The sequence below is a fragment of the Tamandua tetradactyla genome, chromosome 7, assembly GCF_023851605.1.
Source record: "Tamandua tetradactyla isolate mTamTet1 chromosome 7, mTamTet1.pri, whole genome shotgun sequence".
NCBI lineage: Eukaryota > Metazoa > Chordata > Mammalia > Pilosa > Myrmecophagidae > Tamandua > Tamandua tetradactyla.
The window spans coordinates 63,533,377-63,558,679 of record NC_135333.1 but is presented as its reverse complement, the minus strand read 5'-3'; the positions used below and the strand labels follow the sequence as shown (position 1 = coordinate 63,558,679).

The 25,303-nt window shown below is 39.6% G+C and overlaps 1 protein-coding gene and 1 non-coding gene across 2 annotated transcripts; one reads left to right on the top strand and one right to left on the bottom strand.

The window, feature by feature from the left end:
- Positions 1-6,834: 6,834 nt before the first annotated feature.
- Positions 6,835-7,713, bottom strand: LOC143689722 (SKA complex subunit 2). The gene has a single exon (XM_077167891.1). The coding sequence runs from the start codon at positions 7,706-7,708 to the stop codon at positions 7,343-7,345; it is 366 nt and encodes a 121-aa protein (XP_077024006.1). The 5' UTR covers positions 7,709-7,713; the 3' UTR covers positions 6,835-7,342.
- Positions 7,714-24,388: 16,675 nt separating this feature from the next.
- On the top strand, positions 24,389-24,459 carry TRNAV-UAC (transfer RNA valine (anticodon UAC)). Its single transcript has one exon. It is a non-coding gene; the product is annotated as a tRNA-Val (tRNA).
- The last annotated feature ends 844 nt before the right edge of the window (positions 24,460-25,303 follow it).

Below are 25,303 nucleotides of genomic sequence, written 5' to 3'. Positions count from 1 at the left end.
AAAATCTTCCCCTTATCCATCCAAAAAGCTGTTCCAACATGTCTGGTATTTGCAAACTGCAGCAGCACCCCACTTCCCTGGTACAAAATTTGTCTAAGTCTGCCAAAGCTGCCAGAATGCAACACACCAGAGATGGATTGGCTTTTAATAAAAAGGGATTTATTTCATTAAAAACATATAATTCTTCAGAGGAAAGGCAGCTAACTTTCAACTGAGGTTCTTTCTTATACGGGAAAGCACAGGGTGATCTCTGCCAGCCTTCTCTCCAGGCCTCTGAGTTCCAATAACTTTCCCTGGGGTGATTCCTTTCTGCATCTCCAAAAGCCTGGGCTGAGCTAAGAGTGCTAAGACGAGGTATGCTGAGCTGCTTGGGCTATACTACATTGAGTTCCCTCATTTAAGCATCCAGCCAATTAAATAAAAAATCATTCATAGCAGCAGGCATGCCTCCTAGCTCACTGCAGATGTAATCAGTGACAGACGAGCTTCACATGCCATTGACTCATGTTCACAGCATCAGAACTAGGCACCATCATCTGGCTGAGTTGACACCTGAACCTAACTACCATACCAACCAATATCACTCCTGTTGACGCTTAAGACACCTAGGGGGTGCACTGGTGGTTCAGTGGTAGAATGCTCCCCTTCCATGCGGGCGACCCAGGTTCGATTCCTGAACCATGCACCCAAGGGAAAAAAAACACCTAGGGCTCAAACTGAGGCCCTATACAGGTGTCTTGCACTAAGTCTGTGTTCCTGGAACCTATAATTCCTATAGGGTTCCTAGGTCAGATAAATCCTGAAACCCAGAGGGACCAGCCTCTTCAAGATTATCAGTTGATTACATCCTCCTATCCTTTAGTGTCAACATCCCTTCTTAACATGAAAAAGTCAGAATGGGCATTGCCTAAGGATCCCTATAGATTGGGAGAGGGATAAGGGGAGAAGAAGGAGGTATAACAGAGAAAATATGATTTGATGTGTTTTCATATTCAGTATGACTGCTGAATCACTCTATTAATATTCCTCTATCTCCAGTGTTTTGGAGCAGCTAAGAGGAAAAATCTGAGATGGTGGAATGGTAGCAGATGACAAACTCTTGGGTTCGTTCTGTAACTACTTGTTGAAGTGTGCTTTGAAAATTATTGCTTTTTCTTTCTTTGCATTCTATGTATATTTCACAGTAAAAAAAAAGTTTTTTAGAAAAGGGTTTCTACTAGCTTTACTTCTGAGTGCAATCCTCATGAATTAAGTTTGGTTTCACAGTCTTTATTGATAGTTAAGTGCCAAAGCACAGTGTCTTACACATACTGGCTAGTGTACTGCCTCACAAGAAATGTTAAACGAAGCTCTTTAGGCAGCAGGAAAATGATGTAGGTTACAAACTTGGATTTACATAAAGAAAGGAAGAGCACTGGAAAAGGAATTTAAGAAAAGGTAAAATATAATGTTTTATTTTTCTTTCTCTTCATTGATATAAATGCCATCTTTTAAATGCAATAATGATGTTTTAGATGTTTATAGCATATAGAAATGTAAAATTAATAACTACAATGTCACACTTACACACACACAAAAGAGAAGCAATAAGAAAATTAAAGCATCAATCAAGGATGTCCAACATCTGACAAACAGGTTCCAGAAAGAGAATAAGAAAACATCAGGAAGAAAATTAACAAAGAGAAAATACAAAATATTTTTTTTCAGAACTAAAGGACATGGGTCTTCATACTGAGAGGTCTGACCCAGGGCTTAGTATGATGAATTGAAAAGGAGTTATGCAAAGAAATTTTATATCATAAGAGATAAAAAAAATCCTAAATGAAAATATCCAGAATGAAAACTGTAAAAGATATCACTACATACTTTTTACATGCAAAGTATTAGGTTACATTAGAAGTAACAGGTATCAGAAGAGGCATTGGATGTTCCCCAGTGTAGTCATAGAAATTAGAAGACATTAAAGCAATGCCTTTAAAATTCTGAAGAAAAATAATTTCCAAGCTAGAATTTGATACCCAAACTATTAATAAAGTGGGAGAAGATGTAAAAATATTTTAAGACATACATACCCTTAAAAAATAATTTCTTTGTCCACTCCACCCTTTCTCAGAAAGTTACAGAATGTTTCCAACAAAATGTAAAAGGACGCCAAGAAAAAGGGAGGCAAAGGAAACAGAGATACAACACAGAAGAAAGGTGAGCAAAAGTCTTAGGTGATAAGAAGAAAGTATCAGGAAGAGCAGGCCAGAGGAGGGTCAGTCCAGAATGGAAAGGAGATGAAGATGGAATGTCTACAAGGGAAAAAAAATGGTGATAGATTATCTGAAAGTTGAGCATGGAAGAAATTGTATTGAAGAGAATGAATGAGTCCCTTCCAATTAAAATAATAAGTTATTTAATGAATGAAGGTTCTATTGCTTGTTGTAGACTGGCAAGGGACAACTGACAAATATCGAGGAAATGCTGGAGTTGGAAAATCATTTGTAGCCATCATGATAAAGATTGAATCAGGCAAGCATCGTGAGTGGATGCTCAGTCTAGGGGGAACTTGGAAAAGGAGCAGAATATTTGCATGATCTTCAAGTGTGTCCACACAGATTTGTAAGTTGCAAAGGAAGAGAAAAACAGCAATTATACAGTGGAGAAACTGGGCAACACTTGAGCAGGTGACCAAAATTAGTATCACCAATGAGGAACCGAGGGCCATTGTGTGCTCCAGATGTGATACCTTGAGGACACAACATCACCTAGGCAGGCTTCCGGCAGAGAATGGATAGAATCAATTTAATCACATGGAAACATAAGACAAATACAAGATGAACATTCAATTAAAAGAAAAAAAAAAGGAGTGTGTTGGGGACAGCAGGGGGGACTACAACCTTCAAAGATGTTGATGTCAGAAAAGACAAAGGCTGTGAAAATGTCCCAGAATAAAAGAGCCTAAAGAGATGTGACAACCAAACATAATACCTGAATCCTTTGCTGGAGAGGGGGGAAATGCTGTAAGGGACATTTTGGTTCACTTGATAACATTGGAATATGAGTGATAGATTATATGAAATTATCATATCAATAAAAATGCATGAATTTATGAAGACCTGGATTACTTAAGACAAAATTTTTTTCTTAGGAAATACACACTAAAGTATATTACCCCCTAAGTGTAAGGGGTAAAAAAGTCCTTGTGTGTGTAACTCACTCTCAAATCATTCAGAATATTTATGTATACAAATACATATAAGGAGAGAGAAAAAATGATAAAGCCAATGGGGTAAAATATTAACTATAAGCATTATAAACTTATTTGAGCAAAGGGTATACAGGTCTTCTTGGTACTTTTTTTTTTTTTTGCAGCTTTTGTTAAAAACCTTGGAATTATTTTAAGATTAAAAATTTTTAAATACTATATATGATACTAACTTTGTATCATGTTTTATATATGTATTCATTAAAAAAAAGACTAAAAGAAAACACACAAGATCATTCTAGGCAGTAGGATGATAAGTGATTTTATTTTTTTCTATAAACTTACACATCTTAGTATTCCCCACAATGAACAGTAATGAAAAATGTTAATAAAAGGGAAAATCGTATGGGCTGGGGAGCATTTGGGAACTCTATTTTCTGCAGGATTTTTCTGTAAACCAGCTATACTAATAAAAATATAAAAAAATAAATAAATGCTGGTGTTTATATTCAGAAAAAAATGTTTTTTAAATGATAGCTAAGGCATTCTTTGTTACTCCTGATATGTGCCCTTGAAACCACCTACATGACTGTAGAGAAGATTGGCATCTTAATAATGTCTCAAGTTGCCTTGCAATAATAGAATTAACCCTATTAAACACCTGGTGTTTATTAAACAGTTTCCTTTTTGGGATGCTCCAGGCTTTTAAAATTATACTCTATCCTGAGCACAATCCTTTGAGGTAGAGACAGGCAGGTTGAGTCATGCATCTTAACAGAGACATTATTCCATCATCTTAAAGGTTCCATGTAATTGCGGTGTTCTTACTCCTGTGAATTGTGCAGATTCTACCCTCTCCCCATACTGCTGTTGTTATTGTGAATCTGCCTTTAAGTAAACACTAAAACCAACCACGTTGAAAATCAACCTTTCCTATCTAGGATGTCACCCTGGAAACAAGGACTGAATCTTTATGCTCTGAGAGCCAGAAAGGAGATGCGTGCAGAAGGCAGGGTAGCCAGAGTGATTTGATCAGTGAATAAAAAAGTGTTTGCAAAGTCCCCTTCGGGGAATGGTGAGAACGGGGAAGAATTCAACCTCCCCAAGTTGAATTCTTGATAATCTCACAAGCAGTGTGGACAACCAAAGCAATAGGCTGAGCCCCCAGTCTTGGGGGTTATTCATATGAAACTTAACCCCACAAAGGAGAGGTCAAGCCTACTTAAAATTAGGCCTAAGAGTCACCCCCAAGAGAACCTCTTATTTTGCTCAGATGTGGCCTCTCTCTCCAGCCAACACAACAAGCAAACTCAACACCCTTCCCCTGTCCATGTGGGACAGGACTCCCAGGGATGTGGACCTTCCTGGAAACTCAGCATCAAAGGATAGAGGAAATCTTCTCGACCAAAAGGGGGAAGAGTGAAATGAGACAAAGTGTCAATGGCTGAGAGATTCCAAACAGAGTTGAGAGATTATCCTGGAGGTTATTCTTACGCATTAAGTAGATATCACCTTGTTAGTCAAGATGTAATGGAGAGGCTGGAGGGAACTACCTGAAAATGTAGAGCTGTGTTCCAGTAGCCAGGTTTCTTGAAGATGATTGTATAATGATAAAGCTTTCACATTGTGACTGAGTGATTGTGAAAACCTTGTGTCTGATGCTCCTTTTATCTACCTTGTTAACAGACGAGTAGAACGTATGGAATAAAAATAAATAATAGGGGGAACAAATGTTAAAATACATTTAGTTTGAAATGCTAGTGATCAATGAAAGGGAGGGGTAAGGGGTATGGTATGTATAATTTTTTTTCTGTTTTCGTTTTATTTCTTTTTGTGAATTGATGCAAATGTTCTAAGAAATGATCATGATGATGACTATGTAGAAAAAATAAAATAAAAATTAAATTAAATTAAAAAAAAGAAGGCAGGGTGGCAATTTAAAATATTTTCAGAGATTGCCCACCCTTCAATTCTGCAGCCCATTGGTATCATGGAGCATGAGAGACAGGCAGTATCTCCCCGCCCCCTGCACTGCTCCCTTTACCACTCACTTCCTACATTGTTTTCTCTTACTGAAAACCTAATGCTTTTACAACACTAGTGTAATGTTAATAATTCATTCATTAACCATTGTTTTTTAAAAAGCAGGAGTTCACATACTATCAGATATTAAATACATGGGTCTTACCTATATGTTCTTACACATTCTACTGCCTGTTTCTCCCCCCTCCCACTATTTACTTATTTTTAATCTATATTTTTTACTCATCTCTCCATAAAATGAGCATCAGACACTAGTTTTCACAATCACACAGTCACATTGTGAAAGCTATATCATTATTCAATCATCTTCAAGAAACATGGCTACTGGAACACAGCCCTACATTTTCAGGCACTTCCTTCTTGACTCTAATACACCATAGACTAAAAAGGGGATATCTATCTAATGCATAAGAATAACCTTCCGGATAACCTCTCAACTTTGTTTGAAATCTCTCAGCTACTGGCACTTTATTTTGTCTCATACCACTCTTCCCTCTTTCGGTCGAGAAAGTTCTCTCAATCCTTTGATGCTGAATCCCATCTCATTCTAGGATTTCTGTCTCACATTGCCAGGCAGGTTGTTCTAGTTTGCTAGCTGCCAGGATACAACACACCAGAGATGGATTGGCTTTTAATAAAAGGGAATTTATTTTGTTAGTTCTTCAGAGGAAAGGCAGCTAACTTTCATCATTGGCCAGTATATCTATCTTTACGCCAATATAATGCTGTTCTTACCACTGTAGCCTCATAATATGCCTTAAAGTCAGGTAGTGTGAGACTTCCGACTTCTTTTTTTTTTTCTCAGGATCTTTTTAGCTATTCAGGGCACCCTGCCTTTCCAGATGAATTTGGTTATTGATTTTTCTATTTCTGCAAAGTAAGTTTTTGGAATTTTAATTGGCATTGTATTGAATCCATAAATCAATTAAGGTAGATTTGACATCACCAATCCATGAACCCAGTATGCCCTTACATTTATTTAGGTCTTCTGTGATTTCTTTTAGCAATTCCTTGTAGTTTTCATTGTATAGGTCTTTTGTATCCTTAGTTAAATTTATTCCTAAATATTTTATTCTTTTGGTTGCAATTGTAAATGGAATTCTTTTCTTGATTTCCCCCTCAGATTGCTCATTACTAGTGTATAGAAACACTACAGATTTTTTTTTTTTTTTTTAATTTTCCTGTCTGGTTTATTGCAGACATTTATTATGCTTAACTCAATCTAGAGTGTACATGTACAAAGACCTTGATTTGGATTTTCCTTCCAGTGCAGGCGTTTGGACTTTCTTACAAGTAGTGGGCAACAACAATTTTGAACTAGGTGAGTTCCATGAACAAAGATGTAATTTAGGAAGATTAACCTGGGATAGAAAAATTATTTCACTAAAAAATTACCTGTGGAGTACAGTACGGTGCCTGAGAATCAAAGAGTAATCAGAAGTGACTTTTGCTCTCAAGGAATCCAGTATATGGTAAGAGACAAGACAAAATGTAATGAATTATAAATATTTGGTCTATAGATATATATATATTTGGTCTATAGATATATATAGATATATATAGATATATGGTCTATAGATATATTTGCCTAAGAACCAAAATATGTTTAATGGTTTATTGCAGTAGTTCATAAAAATTAGAAAGCCTGTACCATTAATTACAGCTGTTGGTTACAAGCACAAAGTCGGATTCTGGTTAACTTGAGCAAAAAAGAATTTAGTTGGCAAGATGCCAAGCAGAGGCACCAAGAACTGGTAATGGAGACAGGTCTCACACCCCTCCCCACAAGACAGTCCTAACTTCACTATCAATACAGCTTCAATGGCTATCAATGAGGAACTAGCAAAAATTACGGAACGCTTACTAAGCAGCTGTTAATTGGAAATCTATTTTTTAAATCCCTTTACTACTGTTCCATCCTTTTGTCTGAACTTTCTTCATATGTCTGCCCTCTTTTGTGAAATGCATTATTATCCAGACACCTGAGACAAACCCTCTTCTCCTCACCAGCACTCCCTGACCTCTAGTAAGTGCTAATAAGACATCTTCCTAAATCACTCTGGAACTAATCTCTTCTCCATTAGAGTCCACTTTTGCAAGTCCATTTCTTCACAAATCTGGTATATGAGATTTTAATTGTTCTGCTGCACTTTTCTCTTCTTCAGTCAGTGGTGAAAGCTCCAGGTCCGTTTGCTTTTGTAGTTCTTGTATTGTGTTCATAGTCTTATTCAAAGTAGCACAAATGCGGCTCTTATTCTCTTTTTGCTCAACAGCAACTGGTTTAAAGCGTGCATGCAAAGTTTGATATCGAAACTTTATCGCTGACAATTCCTTTAAGAGAGTAATTGGATTTTTCTTGCCTACTGAATCAGGATGATTGGTCTTGATTTCATATTCCAGCCTGTACTGAATGTAATCCAGATCAGAGTCAGCTTTCTGGAACATCAATTCCAGCTTATCGACCTCCGCCTCCATGTTGAATAGTTTAGAAACACTACAGATTTTTGAGTGTTGATCTTGTAACCTGCCACTTTGCTGTAATCATTTATTAGCTCTAGCAGTTTTGCTGTGGAGTTTTCAGGGTTTTCGACATATAGCACCATATCACCTGCAAACATTGAGAGTTTTACCTCTTCCTTTCCAATTTTGATGCTTTGGATGTCTTTTTTCTTGCCTAATTGTTCTGGCTAGAACTTCCAACACAATGTTGAATAACAATGGTGACAGTAGACATCCTTGTCTTGTTCCTGATTTTAGGGAGAATGCTTTCAGTTTTGTCCATTGAGGATGATGTTAGCTGTGGGTTTTTCCTGTAGTCCTTTTATCATGTTGAGGAAGTTCCCTTCTATTCCTATCCTTTGAAGTGTTTTCATTAAGAAAGGATGTTGAATTTTGTCAAATACCTTTTCTCCATCAGTTGAGATGATCATGTGGTTTTTCTGCTTTGATTTGTTTATATGTGCATTACATTAATTGATTTTATTATGTTGAGCCATCCTTGCATACCTGGGATGAACTGTACTTGGCCATGGTGTACAATTCTTTTAATGTGCTGTTGGATTTGATTTAAAAGAATTTTGTTGGGGATTTTTGCGTCTTTATTTATTAGAGAGTTTGGTCTGTAAATTTCTTTTTTCATAGTGTCTTTGTCTGGTTTTGTTCTGAGGGTGATGTTAGCTTCATAGAATGAGTTAGGTAGCCTTCCCTGCTCTTCAATTTTTTTGAAGAATTTGAGCAAGATTGGTACTAATTCTTTCTTGAATGTTTGCTAGAATTAACATGTGAAGCCATCTGTTCCTGGACTTTTCTATTTTAGGAGCTTCTTAATGACAGATTCAATTTCTTTACTTGTGATTGGTTTGTTGAGGTCATGTATTTCTTCTTGAGCCAATGTTGGTTGTTCATGCCTGTATTAGTTAGGGTTCTCTAGAGAAACAGAATCAACAGGGAACACTTGCAAATATAAAATTTATGAAAGTGTCTCACGTGACCGTAGGAATGCAGAGTCCAAAATCCACAGGGCAGGCTGCAAAGCTGATGACTCCAATGGATGGCCTGGATGAACTCCACAGGAGAGGCTCACCAGCCAAAGCAGGAATGCAATCTCCTTAAAGGCTTCCCATGATTGGATTTAGCATCACTAATTGCAGAAGACACTCCCCTTTGGCTGATTACAAATGGAATCAGCTGTGGATGTAGCTGACGTGATCATGACCTAATCCTATGAAATGTCCTCATTGCAACAGACAGGCCAGCGCTTGCCCAATCAGATGAACAGGTACCACAACTTGGCCAAGTTGACACCTGTCCCTAACCATGACAGTCCACCCCTTGTCAACTTGGCACATATATATATATATATATATCACCTTAGACCATACTTAATTTCCAAATGAAAACAAATAAGCACACATTTTTTCTTTTACCTGACAATACTCAACTGTCCTGCATATAACTGGAAACACATTAAATCTCTCCAGAATAGCGTGCAAATCCTTGGGCAACATTCATTCTTAAACTTGATATCTTACAACTTAAATAGTATAACACAAACAAAACAGCATTACAGTCCTCGTTTCTGTAACTGATCACGTGGTTGAAGTTCATATTTATCACTACCTTCTTCCACTACCCATTCCATGTTCCCTTTCCCCTCAGCAAGCACTTCAGCTGGCCGTGGTTCTTTGCCTGGTGGGGTGACCCAAACCTTCATTCCTGAAGTCTCAGAGCCATTAGTGGTCCTGCCTGGATTGTGTTGTTGCAGTTTTCCATTGATTTTAATCACAGGGCATGGTAGTACTAATAGACGCCCCAGGGGATCTCCTATATTCCAAGAAAACTCTTCTTTACCTCCATTATGTAGTTGCAGTCCTACTTCCTTCTGATAGTCAGGGTCAATTACCCCAGACAATAATGTAATCCCCTTCTTGGTGTGTTGATCCAGAGGCATAAGTAGCCCAAAGTGGCCAGGTGGCAATCTTAACTTCCAGTTCAGTGGTATCACTGTTGTTTCTCCTGGAGAAAGCACACCCCGTTTTGGAACTAAAACCTGTAGACCAGCAAAACTCAGGGTAGCAGGGACAGGAAGCAAAAATTTTCCTAGTGGATCACTAGGAGTAATAGTGAGTGGCACCACACCCATTTCCACCCCTTGGTTCCTGGACCCATGGATCCTGGCTATGGGAGAAACAGCACCATACAGCGGACGCTGATTCAGAGCATACACAGCTTCCTGGAGAACATTACCCCAGCCTTTCAAGTTTTGGCCACCTAGTTGGCAACGTAATTGAGTTTTCAAAAGGCCATTCCACCGTTCTATCAATCCAGCAGCTTCTGGATGATGGGGAACATGGTAAGACCAGAGAATTCCATGAGCATGTGCCCATTCCCGCACTTCATTTGCTGTGAAGTGTGTTCCTTGATCCGAAGCAATGCTATGTGGAATACCATGACGATGGATAAGGCATTCTGTAAGCCCATGGATAGTAGTTTTGGCAGAAGCATTGCATGCAGGGAAAGCAAACCCATATCCAGAGTATGTGTCTATTCCAGTTAGAACAAATCGCTGCCCCTTCCATGAAGGGAGTGGTCCAATGTAATCAACCTGCCACCATGTAGCTGGCTGGTCACCTCGGGGAATGGTGCCATATCGGGGGCTGAGTGTGGGTCTCTGCTGCTGGCAGATTGGGCACTCAGCAGTGGCTGTAGCCAGGTCAGCCTTGGGGAGTGGAAGTCCATGTTGCTGAGCCCATGCATAACCTCCATCCCTACCACCATGACCACTTTGTTCATGAGCCCATTGGGCAATAACAGGAGTTGCTGGGGAAAGAGGCTGACTGGTATCCATAGAACGGGTCATCTTATCCACTTGATTATTAAAATCTTCCTCTGCTGAAGTCACCCTCTGGTGTGCATTCACACGGGACACAAATATCTTCATGTTTTTAGCCCACTCAGAAAGATCTATCCACATACCTCTTCCCCACACCTCTTTGTCACCAATTTTCCAATTATGGTCTTTCCAAGTCCCTGACCATCCAGCCAAGCCATTAGCAATAGCCCATGAGTCAGTATACAAACGCACCTCTGGCCAGTTTTCCGTCCAAGCAAAATGAACAACCAGGTGCACTACTCAAAGTTCTGCCCACTGGGAGGATTTCCCCTCACCACTGTCCTTCAAGGACACCCCAGAAAGGGGTTGTAATGCTGCAGCTGTCCACTTTCGGGTGGTACCTGCATATCGTGCTGAACCATCTGTAAACCAGGCCCGAGTTTTCTCTTCCTCAGTCAATTCACTGTAAGGAACACCCCAAGAGGCCATAGCTCTGGTCTGGGAAAGAGAAGGTAATGTGGCAGCAGGAGTGGAAACCGTGGGCATTTGGGTCACTTCTTCATGTAACTTACTTGTGCCTTCAGGACCTGCTCTGGCTCTATCTCGTATATACCATTTCCACTTTACAATAGAGTGCTGCTGTGCACGCCCAACTTTATGGCTTGGTGGGTCAGACAACACCCAACTCATGATAGGCAACTCAGGTCTCATGGTAACTTGGTGGCCCATGGTTAAGCGTTCAGTCTCTACTAAGGCCCAGTAGCAGGCCAAAAGCTGTTTCTCAAAAGGAGAGTAGTTATCTGCAGCAGATGGTAAGGCTTTGCTCCAAAATCCTAAGGGTCTGCGTTGTGATTCTCCTATAGGGGCCTGCCAAAGGCTCCAGACAGCATCTCTATTTGCCACTGACACTTCCAGCACCATTGGATCTGCTGGATCATATGGCCCAAGTGGCAGAGCAGCTTGCACAGCAGCCTGGACCTGTCGCAGAGCCTCCTCTTGTTCAAGTCCCCACTCAAAATTAGCAGCTTTTCTGGTCACTCGATAAATGGGCCGGAGTAGCACACCCAAATGAGGAATATGTTGTCGCTAAAATCCAAAAAGACCCACTAGGCGTTGTGCCTCTTTTTTGGTTGTGGGAGGGGCCAGATGCAGCAATTTATCCTTCACCTTAGAAGGGATATCTCGACATGCCCCACACCACTGGACACACCTAGAAATTTTACTGAGGTGGAAGGCCCCTGTATTTTTGTTGGATTTATCTCCCATCCTCTGACACGCAAATGCCTTACCAGTAAATCTAGAGTAGTTGCTACTTCTTGCTCACTAGGTCCAATCAACATGATATCATCAATATAATGGACCAGTGTGATGTCTTGTGGGAGGGAGAAACGATCAAGGTCTCTGCGAACAAGATTATGACATAGGGCTGGAGAGTTGATATACCCCTGAGGTAGGACAGTGAAAGTATATTGCTGACCTTGCCAGCTGAAAGCAAACTGTTTCTGGTGGTCCTTACTAATAGCTATTGAGAAAAAAGCATTTGCCAGATCAATAGCTGCATATCAGGTACCAGGGGATGTATTGATTTGCTCAAGCAATGATACTACATCTGGAACAACAGCTGCAATTGGAGTTACCACCTGGTTGAGTTTACGATAATCCACTGTCATTCTCCAAGACCCATCTGTTTTCTGCACAGGCCAAATAGGAGAGTTGAACGGGGATGTGGTGGGAATCACCACCCCTGCATCTTTCAAGTCCTTAAGAGTGGCAGTAATCTCTGCAATCCCTCCAGGAATACGGTATTGCTTTTGATTTACTATTTTGCTTGGTAGGGGCAGTTCTAGTGGCTTCCACTTGGCCTTTCCCACCATAATAGCCCTCACTGCACGAGTTAGAGAACCAACGTGGGGATTCTGCCAGTTGCTCATTATGTCTATGCCAATTATACATTCCGGAACTGGGGAAATAACTACAGGATGGGTCCGGGGGCCCACTGGACCCACTGTGAGATGGACCTGAGCTAAAACTCATTGATCACCTGGCCTCCATAAGCCCCCACTCTGACTGGTGGTCCAGAGTGACGTGTTGGGTCCCCTGGAATTAATGTGACTTCTGAACCAGTGTCTAATAATCCCCCAAATATCTGATCATTTCCTTTTCCCCAATGCACAGTTACCCTGGTAAAAGGCCGTCGGTCTCCTTGGGGAAGACTTAGAGGAAGGTTAACAGTATAAATTTGTGGCAGTGTAACAGGTTTCTTCCCCATAGGGACTGGCCTCCCCTTCATTCAAGGGGCTCAGGGTTTGTAAACTGTTTCAAGTCTGGAAATTGGTTAAGGGGCCGTGACTCTGTGTTTTTGTAATTCAGGTTAGACTTCTGTTCCCTTGACCTAGAACTCTTTTGTTTATACAGCTCCAACAAGAATTTAGTAGACTGCCCTTCTATTGTATTTCTAGGCACCCCATAATTTACTAGCCAATGCCACAAATCTCTGCGTGTCATATAATTTTGATGCCTCCTTTGAGTTTGTTGTCTATTATAATACCCACGTCTACCCTGTCTTTGGTGATTAAGTGCTGCCACCTGGCTTCTGCCAACTTGGGATCCTGTCATCCCCATTGTGTTTAAGGATTCCAGCTCAGTGACATCAGTTCCTACAGTAATATCTGACCTACAGAGAAGTGCAACCACAGAGCTCTTGAGGGATGATGGTGCTAGTCCACAAATTTATTTCTCACTGTTCTGGTAAAAGGTGCATCCTCTGGACATTCCTGGGGTGTAAGAGCAGGCTTTGCATGATAAATCCACTCTAACATCCCAATCTCTCTAAGCCTCTGGATCCCCTCATCTACATTATACCAGGGCAGTTCTGGCATTTCAACCTCAGGTAATGTTGGCCACCTTTTGATCCATGTTTCAACCAACCACCCAAACAAGCTGTTAACACCTTTTCTAACTGCTCTAGCTATAACATTGAATGCAGAATCTCTGCTTAGTGGGCCCATATCAATAAATTCAGCCTGATCCAGCCTTATATTCCTCCCACCATTATCCCACACTCTTAAAATCCATTGCCACACATATTCCCCTGATTTCTGTCTATATAAATTGGAAAACTCACACAGTTCTTTTGGAGTATAACGTACCTCCTCATGTGTGATACTTTGTACCTCACCTTTAGGGGCCTGTTGGGACTTTAGTCTAGTTATAGGTCTAGAAGAAATGAGGGGTGGTGGGGGTGGGTCATGAAAAGAATTAGAAATACCTTCCAAGCCATTTGCTTCAGGGCTTTCATTTGCAGTTTCATCTGGTGAAACAGGATTAATAACTCTAGGGCTAATCCCTTCAGGAAGAGGTTGGGTGGCCAATTCCTCAAGGCAGGCTGGAGGTGGGGCGGCTATGTCCTCAGGGCAGACTATTACAGGGTTATCTAAAGAAGGTTCAGCATGGTCTAGGGTTTCAACCTCACCCCCAACATCATTATCAGTCCATATGTCACCATCCCATTTTTCAGGGTCCCACTCCTTTCCAATCAATGCCCTCACTTTAACGGCAGACACCGTGCAAGACTGAGATTTCAGTTTATGTTGTAAAGTTGCTACTCTAACAATAAGATTCTGAGTCTGATTTTCAGAGATCTCAAGTCTATGGCTACAGGAAATAAAATTTTCCTTCAGGATACTCATAGAAACCTCTACATCTTTCAGACGGCACTTAAGCTTCTTGTTTGAAGCCTTAAGCCCGTCCCTTTCACCCTTTAATGTAGACAGTGTATCTAACAACAACCAACCAACATCTCTATAACTCTTATTTCTACAAAACTCTGTAAAGGTGTCAAAAACGTTATCCCCCAGAGTCTGGCTTCATACAAGCGAAGCATTAGGAGAATCGAATGATGATATTTTGACTATCTCCTTTGCCAACTCAGTCCATGGATTGGGAGTGCCATTCTGATTACGGGAATCAGAGTCCTTAGTGTCTCTGAGCCCAGTCAGAGTAGAAAACCATTCATAAAAACCCATTTTTAAGATTCTGTTCCTTAAGAACCACTCCTGGTACCAAGATGTATTAGTTAGGGTTCTCTAGAGAAACAGAATCAACAGGGAACACTTGCAAATATAAAATTTATGAAAGTGTCTCACGTGACCGTAGGAACGCAGAGTCCAAAATCCACAGGGCAGGCTCCGAAGCCGATGACTCCAATGGATGGCCTGGATGAACTCCACAGGAAAGGCTCACCAGCCAAAGCAGGAATGCAACCTGTCTCCTCTGAGTCCTCCTTAAAAGGCTTCCCATGATTGGATTTAGCATCACTAATTGCAGAAGACACTCCCCTTTGGCTGATTACAAATGGAATCAGCTGTGGATGTAGCTGACATGATCATGACCTAATCCTATGAAATGTCCTCATTGCAACAGACAGGCCAGTGCTTGCCCAATCAGATGAACAGGTACCACAACTTGGCCAAGTTGACACCTGTCCCTAACCATGACAATGCCTTTCTAGGAAGTTGTCTATTTCATCTATGTTGTGTAGTTTATTAGCATAGTTGTTCACAGTATCCTCTCATTACCTCCTTTTTTTCTGCAGGGTCAATGGTTATGTCTCCTCCTCCATTTCTGATTTTATTTATTTGTATCCTCTCTCTTCTTCTTTTTGTCAACCTTGCTAAGGGTCCATCAATTTTATTGATTTTCTTATAGAACCAACTTCTGCTTTTGTTGATTTTCTTGATTGTTTTCATGTTCTCAATTTCATTTATTTCTGCTCTAATGTTTGTTATTTCTTTCCTTTTGCTTGCTTTGGGGTTAGTTTGCTGTTCTTTCTCTAGTTCTTCCAAGTGAACAGTTAATTCCTTGATTTTTGTTCTTTCTTCTTTTTTGATATAGGCATTTAGGGCAATATCAAAATTGCCCTCTTACCACTGCCCCTCCTGCATTCCATAAATTTTGATATGTTGTGTTTTCATTTTCATTTGCCTCAAGATTTCTCTAGTAACTTCTTCCTTGACCCACCATTTGTTTAAGAGTGTGTTGTTGAGACTCTATGTATTTGTGAATTTTCTGGTCCTCTGCCTTTTACTGATTTCCAGCTTCATTCTTTTATGTTCCAAGAAAGTATTTTGCATGATTTTAGTCTTTTAAAGTTTATTGAGACTTGCCTTGTGATCCAACATATGGTCTATCCTTGAGAATGATCCATCAGCACTTGAGAAAAAGGTGTATACTGCTGTTGTGGGGTGTAATGTTCTATAAATGTCTGTTAAGTCTAGCTCATTTATTGTATCATTCAAATTCTCTCTTTCTTCATTGATCCTCTGTCAAGGTGTTCTGTCTATTGATGAGAGCAGGGAATTGAAGTCTCCAACTATTATGATAGATGTATCTAGTTCTTTTTTTGGTGTTTTCAGTGTTTGCCTCATATATTTTGGAGCACTCTGGCTCATTGCATAAATATTTATGATTGTTATGACTTCTTGTTGAATTGTTCCTTTTATTAATATATAGTGTCCTTCTTTGTCTCTTTTAATTGTTTTACCTTTGAAGTCTAATTTATTGGATATTAGTATACCTACTCCTGCTCTTTTCTGGTTGTTGTTCTCATGAAATGTCTTTTCCCAACCTTTCACTTTCAATCTATGTTTGTCCTTGGGTCTAAAATGCATCTCCTGTAGAAAGCATATAGATGGGTCCTGTTTTTTAATCCATTCTGCCAGTCTATACCTTTTGATTGGGGAGTTTAATCCATTAACATTTAGTGTTATTACTGTAAGACCAGTACTTTCTTCTACCATTTTGACTTTTGGATTTTATATGTCATATCTAATTTTTCCTCTGTTAATCTTTACTAATAGTCTTCATTTCCACACTGTTCTCCATACCACCCTCTCCTGTCTTTTCTTATCTGTCTCTAGTGCTCCCTTTAGTGTTTCTTGCAAAGCCAGTCTCTTGGTCACAAATTCTCTCAGTGATTTTTTTTGTCTGAAAATGTTTTGATTTCCCCCTCATTTTAAAAAATTTTTTAATTTTATTTTTTAAATACCCAAAAAAAAACACGTAACAAATGCACACATTTCTATTTTGATCATTCTGTTTATATATAAAATCAGTAATTCACAATATCATCACATAGTTGCATATTTATCATCATGATCATTTCTTGGAACATTTGCATCTATTCAGAAAAAGAAATAAAATGGAAACAGAAAAAAAATTTATATATACTATACCCCTTACCCCTCCCTTTCATTGATCACTAGCATTTCAAACTAAATTTATTTTAACATTTGTTCCCCCATTATTTATTTTTATTCCGTATATTCTACTCGTCTGTTGACAAGGTAGATAAAAGGAGCATCAGACACAAGGTTTTCACAATCACACAATCACATTGTGAAAGCTGTATCATTATACAATCATCTTCAAGAAACCTGGCTCCTGGAACACATTTTCTACATTTTCAGGTAGTTCCCTCCAGCCTCTCCATTACATCTTGACTATCAAGGTCATATCTACTTAATGTGTAAGAATAACCTCCAGGATTACTTCTTGACTCTGTTTGGAATCTCTCAGCCATTGACACATTGTCTCATTTCACTCTTCCCCCTTTTGGTTGAGAAGGTTTTCTCAATCCCTTGATGCTGAGTCTCAGCTCATTCTAGGATTTCTGTTCCACGTTGCCAGGAAGGTCCACACCCCTGAGTCCTGTCCTACATGGACAGGGGGAGGGTGTTGAGTTTGCTTGTTGTGTTGGCTGGAGAGAGAGGCCACATCTGAGCAAGAAAAGAGGTTCCCTTGGGGGTGACTCTTAGGCCTAATTTTAAGTAGGCTTGACCTATCCTCTGTGGGGTGAAGTTTCCCCCTCATTTTTGAAGGACAATTTTGCTGGATATAGAATTCTTGGTTGGTAGTTTCTTTCTTTTAGAATCTTAAATATATCATACCATTGTCTTCTCACCTGCATGGTTTCTGCTGAGAAATCTACTCATAGTCTTATTGGGCTTCCTTTGTATGTTACAGATTGTTTTTCTCTTGCAGCTTTCAAAATTCTTTCTCTTTGATAGCTGAGATTCTGATTTGTAAGTGTCTTGGAATATGTCTATTTGGATCTGTTCTGTTTGGGGTATGTTGCACTTTTTGGGTCTGTAATTTTAATTCTTTCACAAGAGTTGGGAAATTTTCAGTGATAACTTCCTCCATTAGTCTTTCTCCTCCTTTTCCTTCTCTTCTCCTTCTGGGACACCCACAACACGTATATTCATGTGCTTCATGTTGTCATTCAATTCCCTGAGTCCCTGCTCATATTTTTCCATTCTTTTCACTATCTTTTCTTTTCCTTGTCAGATTTTAGATGTCCCATCCTCCAGTTCACTAATCCTGTCTTCTGCCTCTTGAAATCTAAAATTATAGGTTTCCATTGTTTTTTTTCTTCTGTTCTACTGTGCCTTTCATTCCCATAAATTCTGTGACTTCTTTTTCAGACTTTCAATTTCTTCTTTTTGTTCATCCCTTGCCTTCTTTATATCCTCACTCAATTCATTGATTTGATTTTTGATGAGATTTTCCATGCCTGTTCAAATATCCTGAATTAATTATTTCAACTCTTGTATCTCATTTGAATTGTTGGTTTGACTAGGCCATATCTTAATTTTTCTAGTATCATTCATTATATTTTGCTGGCATCTAGACATTTAATTTTCTTAATTAGTTTATTCTGGTGATTGTTTTCACTCTTTTACGTAGGATTTTCTCGTTGAATGGCTTTGTTCTCTAACTGTTCTTTGGCATTCAGTTCAGCTTTTTTAGACCCCTAGCATAGGTTTTAATGGATTAGAATTTGTCAGTTCTTGTCTTCTTGTTTCTTGCCCTACCTGTATAGTGCTTTTTTCCTCCCCCTTTAGGAGGGTCTACTTAGGTATTATAGACTCCAGTCAGATTTTTCCAGACCAGACTTGCCTCCTTTCAGGAGGAAAGAGTCACCTCCATCAGTTTTCCCTGAGGGTGAGACCCAGCAGGTTGACAGACTTTCCTATGAAACCTCTAGACTCCGTATTTTTCCTATCTTGCCCAGTGTGTGGTGCTTGTCTGCCTGCAGTTCCCAACGGCATAAAGTGATGTGATGCCTTTAACTTCAGCAGACTCTGCCTGCTGGTTGAAACAGAGGAAAGGTTATAGGCTTGCTTTAATGGCTTCAGTTTTCCAGACCCTGGGGTCTGAATTCCGTGAGAGGGGTGGGATTCCACCTGAGCTGGGCCTCACCCCTCTCCTGGGGAAGGCCCAGCCTCCAGGGAATTACCTCCTTTCACTTGACCAGCCTCTTTGTCTCTCAGACAAGCTTAATTCTGCCCTTGCCTGGGGCAGTTGGAGCTTGATAGCAGCTAAGCCTCTACTGCCTATTTCTGAACCAGGATGTGAGAGGCTTTGGGAACACAAAGTAGCAGTTGACAAGTGGAAATCTCTGTATTGCATTCTTTCAATAATTATCATTCCACAGAGCCCACCCTGAGCAGACTATCCAAACCAGGGTTTTGAAACAGAGCCAGCCGGGCTTAGAACCACCCCAACTGGATGCAAAACATCTTTGCCCAACTAATCTATTCCCTGCGAAAAGTTGTTGTAGCTAGAATTGAGGCAGGTGGCAAGTGAAGAAGTTTGGAGAAGCACAGCTCCCTTCCTGTTGCTGCAGGTTCAGTCAATGTTTACAAAGAACTGAGTCCTTTTCCAGTAATTTAACTTCAAATTGCCAGAAGTCCTGCCAGACAGTAGTAGCAGAACAGAGATGTGGGCCAGAAAAGAAATTCTTTAGAATAAGAGAGGAAAGGCTGATGCTACCACCATAACCGTGATACTTTTACTTCTGGAGCCTTTTCAGTTCATTCAGTTTCACTGAGAGGTGTTGGAAGAGTCTGGTTCCACAAGAACGTATGGTATTCTCATAGGCCTTCCTTTTCTTTGATGCCATTGAGTCTTAATTTCCAAGGGCATATTTTCATCTTGGAGAATCCCCCATTTCCCCTTTTGCAATTCCCATAAACTTACTGCTCATGACATCTTATTTAGACACTAGCTTACAGGATGCAACTTCTGAAAGTGATAGTGACCAAGCATATATATATACAGACTATATAAAATAGTATGGTGCTTTCTGTCAGGTTCTGTTCTAAGCACTTTACATACATAAACTAATTTAATCCTTTCAATAACCCCATAAGGTAGATGTAAACATATTTCATTGAATCTAAAATGTTGTCAATTTTAATACTTACTATAATTGCATTTACCATCAATAAAGAAAAGTCATCCAATCAACAAGCAATTTTTTTTCAGTAATTTGAAACTTACACCTTGCTGCTCTATTTCCATGGCTTTTTACGTACACAAAACCTTTCATTTCAACTCTGATTTGTACTGTAATCATTTTTTACTGTAATCTTTTGAAAGACAAATTAAATGGAAGTTAAATTTGATATATGTAGTGTAGTAAGACTGTACCTAACTCACTTCAAGTTTGAACAGTATGAACTGGCGATTACATCACAGCTGTCACCTGCTGACAATGACTGCAAGGAGCGTCCCAGTTTCAGAAATGTCCACATCTTCCAAGAGTGAAAACCCCACATCACAATTCAGCAAATCTGTCTTTTGGACAACTCTAATTAGAAGAAAGTCTTTCTGTATCAAAATCTTGTACCTCTTGATCCTTTCCAACCACATTGTTTAAGTTAAATGCCTCTTTAACGTGAGAGCATTTTGGTTTTATTTTCCCAAATGCTGTAAGTATTGGGTATGATTCACTCATTCAACAAATATTTACTGAGCACTAACCATGTGCGAGAACCACAGAGAATGTAAAAAGTATGGAAAACAATAGCTGCTCTTAGGGAATTTACATTCCAGGAGGGAAATAAGACATATCAGAGATAACTAATGCAAATTAAGAGTCATAAATGATGTGAAATCAAAATAATGAAATTTAAATGAATGAAGAAGGCCCATCTGGAGGAGCAACAGGAAATTTCCATGGGGGAAGCAGCTGGTGAACTGGGATCTAATATCTATATGACCGGACTGATGTCAGTACTTGGGCTGTGTAATAATTCATACTATAGTATTACCTAGGAACAATATTTTGAAGTTCACTGGACTTTTTTTCTGGAATAATTTGGGGCACTTGTTTCCTTCTTTCTTAACAATGAATAAATCTCTACCTCTACTTCCCTTATCTGTTCTTCCATTCAGCACTGCTTGAAGTAAGCTTAGAGATCATGTCATTGAAGGTTTTTTCAAATTCTTAGTAGCACAATCAGTTAGGCTAACTACCCCCCACCCCATGAAGTAACCAACCCTTAGCAAACATTCCAATAAACTCTCCCTACCCATAACTTCTAGGAGGCAAAACCAAACTTGCCCCAGCTCATATGCAGTCTCATGATTGTCCTTGCATCCACCCATCTGCAGCTGCACTCCTCCAATACCTCCCCTTATCCAACCTCTACCCCCTCACCCCCACCGTGGCAGTTACAGCCCCAGCAGCTACAATCTTGTAATACCTTCCCTTATCCAACATCCCCCCTTCTGGTAGTTACAACCCTGGCAGCTACAAGCTTGGGATAACTCCCCACTTAGCCTGCCAATTTCTTGCTGCCGAGCTAGACAATGAAAGTCCACCATTCCTTTTTCCCCCACCAACCATCCTATATAAGCCATCCCTTTCCCCCTGCTCAAGGATGTCCCCATCTTAAGCATCAGCCTGACTGTGCATAGCCTCACAATAAAGCTCCTTTAATCAAGTTGTGGTCTCTTCTCCTCCCTCCCAGTCTAGAAATCCATCAGAATCCTTTTTCTCAAATGAGATCTTAGATGTAACCCTAACAGAGAAACCACAGTGGTTCTGTGCTAAGTGGCACTGGGGCAGGAAACTTGAGCACTGCCCTCTTAGCTTGAAGTACCTTTGAGAACAATCTGAAAATCACTACCCACTCCCTCATTCAAGGTTTAAATTTAACTGGTGTGGTACATTGACTTATGTACCCCATTCCTATGGGCATGAACTCATTGTAAATAGGGCCTTCTGAAGACGTTATTTATTTATTTATATTTTTGCATGGGCAGGCACCAGGAATCAAACCTGGGTCCCTGGCATAACAGGTGACAACTCTACCTGCTGAGCCACTGTGGCCCACCCTGAAGATGTTATTTTTAGTTAAAGTGAGGCCAGCTGAATCAGGATGGGCCTGTTACCAGAGGCCTTACAATAGAAGAACCCAGAAGCCAGAGGTGAGACAGCCACAGGGAACAACTGGAATTTAGAAGTCAGCAGGAAACTGGAAGAGAAAGGACAGGACATCCACTGTGTGACAGGAAAGCCAAGGAACCACAAGGATTACCAGCCCTACAGAATGCTATGACCCTGAGAGGAAACAAGCCTTCCAGCCTGGATCCACTATGTGGTATCTGTCATAGCAGCCTGGAAATGAAGACACCTGGCAAATAGTCAACCAACCTATGTTTGAACACTTGGTTTGATAGGCTGTTATAATGTACGCAAAAGTAAGTTATACATACATGTAAATTAAGTTATTATTATTATGAATGTATTGAACAATATGTTGAAGTCAGATGACCAAATTTGAGTCTTAGCTCTGCCGTTTTTTCCCATCTTTCATACTTTTCTGAGTATTATTTGCCTCACTTAAAAAATTGAAACTAAACATCAGAAAAACTCACATTGAGGTATATTCTACAAAATAACTGGACTCTTTCCATAAAAAAATGACAAGATCATCAAAGATAAGAAAAGCCTAAGGAACTGTCCCAGATTGAAGACTAAAGAGACACGACAACTGAATGCAACTCATGATGGGACTTGTCTTTTCCTATAGAGTTCAATATTGAGACATTTGGATAAACTTGAATAGTGTCTATAAATTAGCCAGAAGTTTTATATCAATGTTAAATTCCTGATTTTGAAACTTTTATAGCAGTTATATAAAATAATGTTTTTAGAAAATATACATTGTATATTTAAGGGTAAAAGGCTGCAATTTCCAGATGGTTCAGGAAAAAAAAACATTTTATCATAGACAGATAGCTAGATAGATAAATACTAGATGATAGATAGATAGATAGATAGATAGATAGATAGATGATAGACAATGATAGAGCTAATGTGGTAGAATGTTAACAGTTGGAGAGTCTGAGCTTAGGTTATCTGGAAATTATTTGTACTAGTCTTGCAACTTTTCTTAAAGACAATTTATGTTAAAATGAAGCATTTTATGCTCTCAAATTAAATTCTCAGAGCATGCACAAATTAAATACTCAGAGTATTCTCAGAGTATTATAGTTAGTCCAGATTAGTGAGGCATAATAATATTTGTCTTTTCCTTTTCTCTCCTATTTCATTCAACATACTGTCCTCAAGTTTCATTCACCTAGTTACATGTCTCATACTTTCATTCCTTCTTGCAGCTGCTCAATATTCCATAGTATGCATACACCACAGTTCACCCTTGCATTCATCAGTGGATGGACCCTTAGGCCACCTCTGTCCATGGCAAATCGTGAATACTGCTGCCATAAACACCAGTGTGCAAATATCCAATGGTGTCCTAGAATTCAAGAGCATAATTTATCTGATGAAGGCCTATTGTAAAGGCTCCTAGATTGTAAGCTCTTACAGTAGTCACATCTATTCCTGAGTTGTAACTGTTATTTCTTAATTCTGAGATGCTGAGCTCCTTTGTGTATAACCTGGTCTTTCCTTGGAACTTTGGGCATTTGTGACACCTGAGACTCAAAGCTAGAGTTCTGCAACTATGAAAGCCAACATTTCAGCAATTGTTAAAAACAGTGAAAAAGTAATCAGACTTCAGTTGGAGATATGAATGAAGCTGATCCAGGAAGGACTAAGGTAAAGTAGACCAAAGGGTAAAAGATGATACTGACTATATTTTAAAACATTAATTTCTGTGTGAGACCAAAGGAAGAGATGTTCATGTGGTACAAAGTTTAAATTTTTGGTAGCACACTATCTAATCTAGCTTGCATGGTCAGCTTATTCAAACACCACAATTGTTACTGGACAAAGGCAGTGGTTTCTTTCGCCCAATGCACTCAAATGACCAATTCCTGAGATACCAAGGTTCAAAAAGAGAAAAAGTTTATTACTAAGTACATAGCAGATCAGATAGCTTATCAGCCTAAAATATGTCCCTCCGAATTGCGGTAATCCTTATGGTTTTATATAATTAAAGGATGGGCAGGTTTTAGGATAATGAGCACAGCGGCCCCAGATGATGTAATTAGAGGTGATCTAATTATTGAGCATGTGCAGATTGATTACATGCTTAGTCTCAGAATGCATGTAAGAAAATGGTGGCCTTACTACGATGATGGGTGTGATTTTTAGTATTATAATAAGGTATAGTGACTTGTAGGTTAAAGTCTAAGCTACTGCACATGTCAGGTGGGCACATTTTGGTTAGATCCAGTTTGAGTTATCAAGATAACTTTGAACTTGGGGTGTGTTAGTTCTGGGCTGACCCAAGGCTCTTCATTAATAAACATTAAGGGCTGTCTTTAGTGATTACAAGACTCTAAAGTTGAAAAACTGGATAGATGGGTACAAATGAAGATTAGTCACAAAGGCTTTACAATCACAGGGGCAAAAAATAAAAACTATGCAATGATTCTCAGATATCAATGCAGCTGGATTATAATTTAGAGATTTCAGGTATTTCCTCTGTCTACTCCAATATACCAGAAAGCAAAAAGGAATATCTATATAATGATTCAGTAATCAAAATCATCCCTTGAGTGCATGGGTGGTTCAGTGGTAGAACACTTGCCTTACATGCAGGAGACCCAGGTTCGATTCCCAGACCATGCACCACCACCCCCAAAAAAATCATCCTTTAAATCCTAATTTCTTGGTTACACAATTACATGGAAACTTGAATAGGGAGTGAGATCTTGTTGATTTGTACAGGTTGATGGGGTGACCCAATATATCCCAGAGTAATCTGGGCAGAAGATTAAAAAGTATTTTCAAAGTACCCATGAAGGACTGGGGAAAAAGGAGGAAATATTAAACTTCCCCACCTATGGAAGACCTGATGTCCTCACAAGCATTGGGGACTGCTATTTCTATGGGCCAGGCCCTCAATCTTGGGCCTTGCCCTTATGAAACTTATTTCTGCAAGGAGAAACTAAGCCTAACTTATGATTATGCCTAAGAGTCACCCCTAGAGAAACTCTTTTGTTGCCCAGATGTGGCGTCTCTCTCTAAACCAACTCTGCAATTGAACTCACTGCCTTCCCTCTTACATGGGTCATGACTCCCAGGGGTGTAAATCTCCCTGGCAAGGCTGACTTGACATCATCAGAATGAGAAAGTCTTCTTGACCAAAAGAGGAAAGATAAATGAGACAAAATAAAGTTTCAGTGGCTGTGATATTTCAAATAGAGCCAAGAGGTCATTCTGGAGGTTATTTTTATGCAATATATAGATATCCTCTTCCAGTTTTTGGTGTACTGGAGTACCTAGAGGGAAATACCTGAAACTGTTGAACTGTAATCCAATAGCCTTGACTCCTGAAGATGATTGAATAACTATAGAGCTTTAAGGTGTGACAGTGTGATAATGAAAACCTTGTCATTCCCTTCATCCAATATATGGACAGATGAGTAAGAAAAAAAAAAAAGACAAAAAAAAAATGGGGGGGAGGGACAGT

Excerpts from the sequence above, each read along its gene's own strand:
- LOC143689722 (XM_077167891.1), bottom strand. The coding sequence starts at position 7,708 with ATGGAGGCGGAGGTCGATAAGCTGGAATTGATGTTCCAGAAAGCTGAC.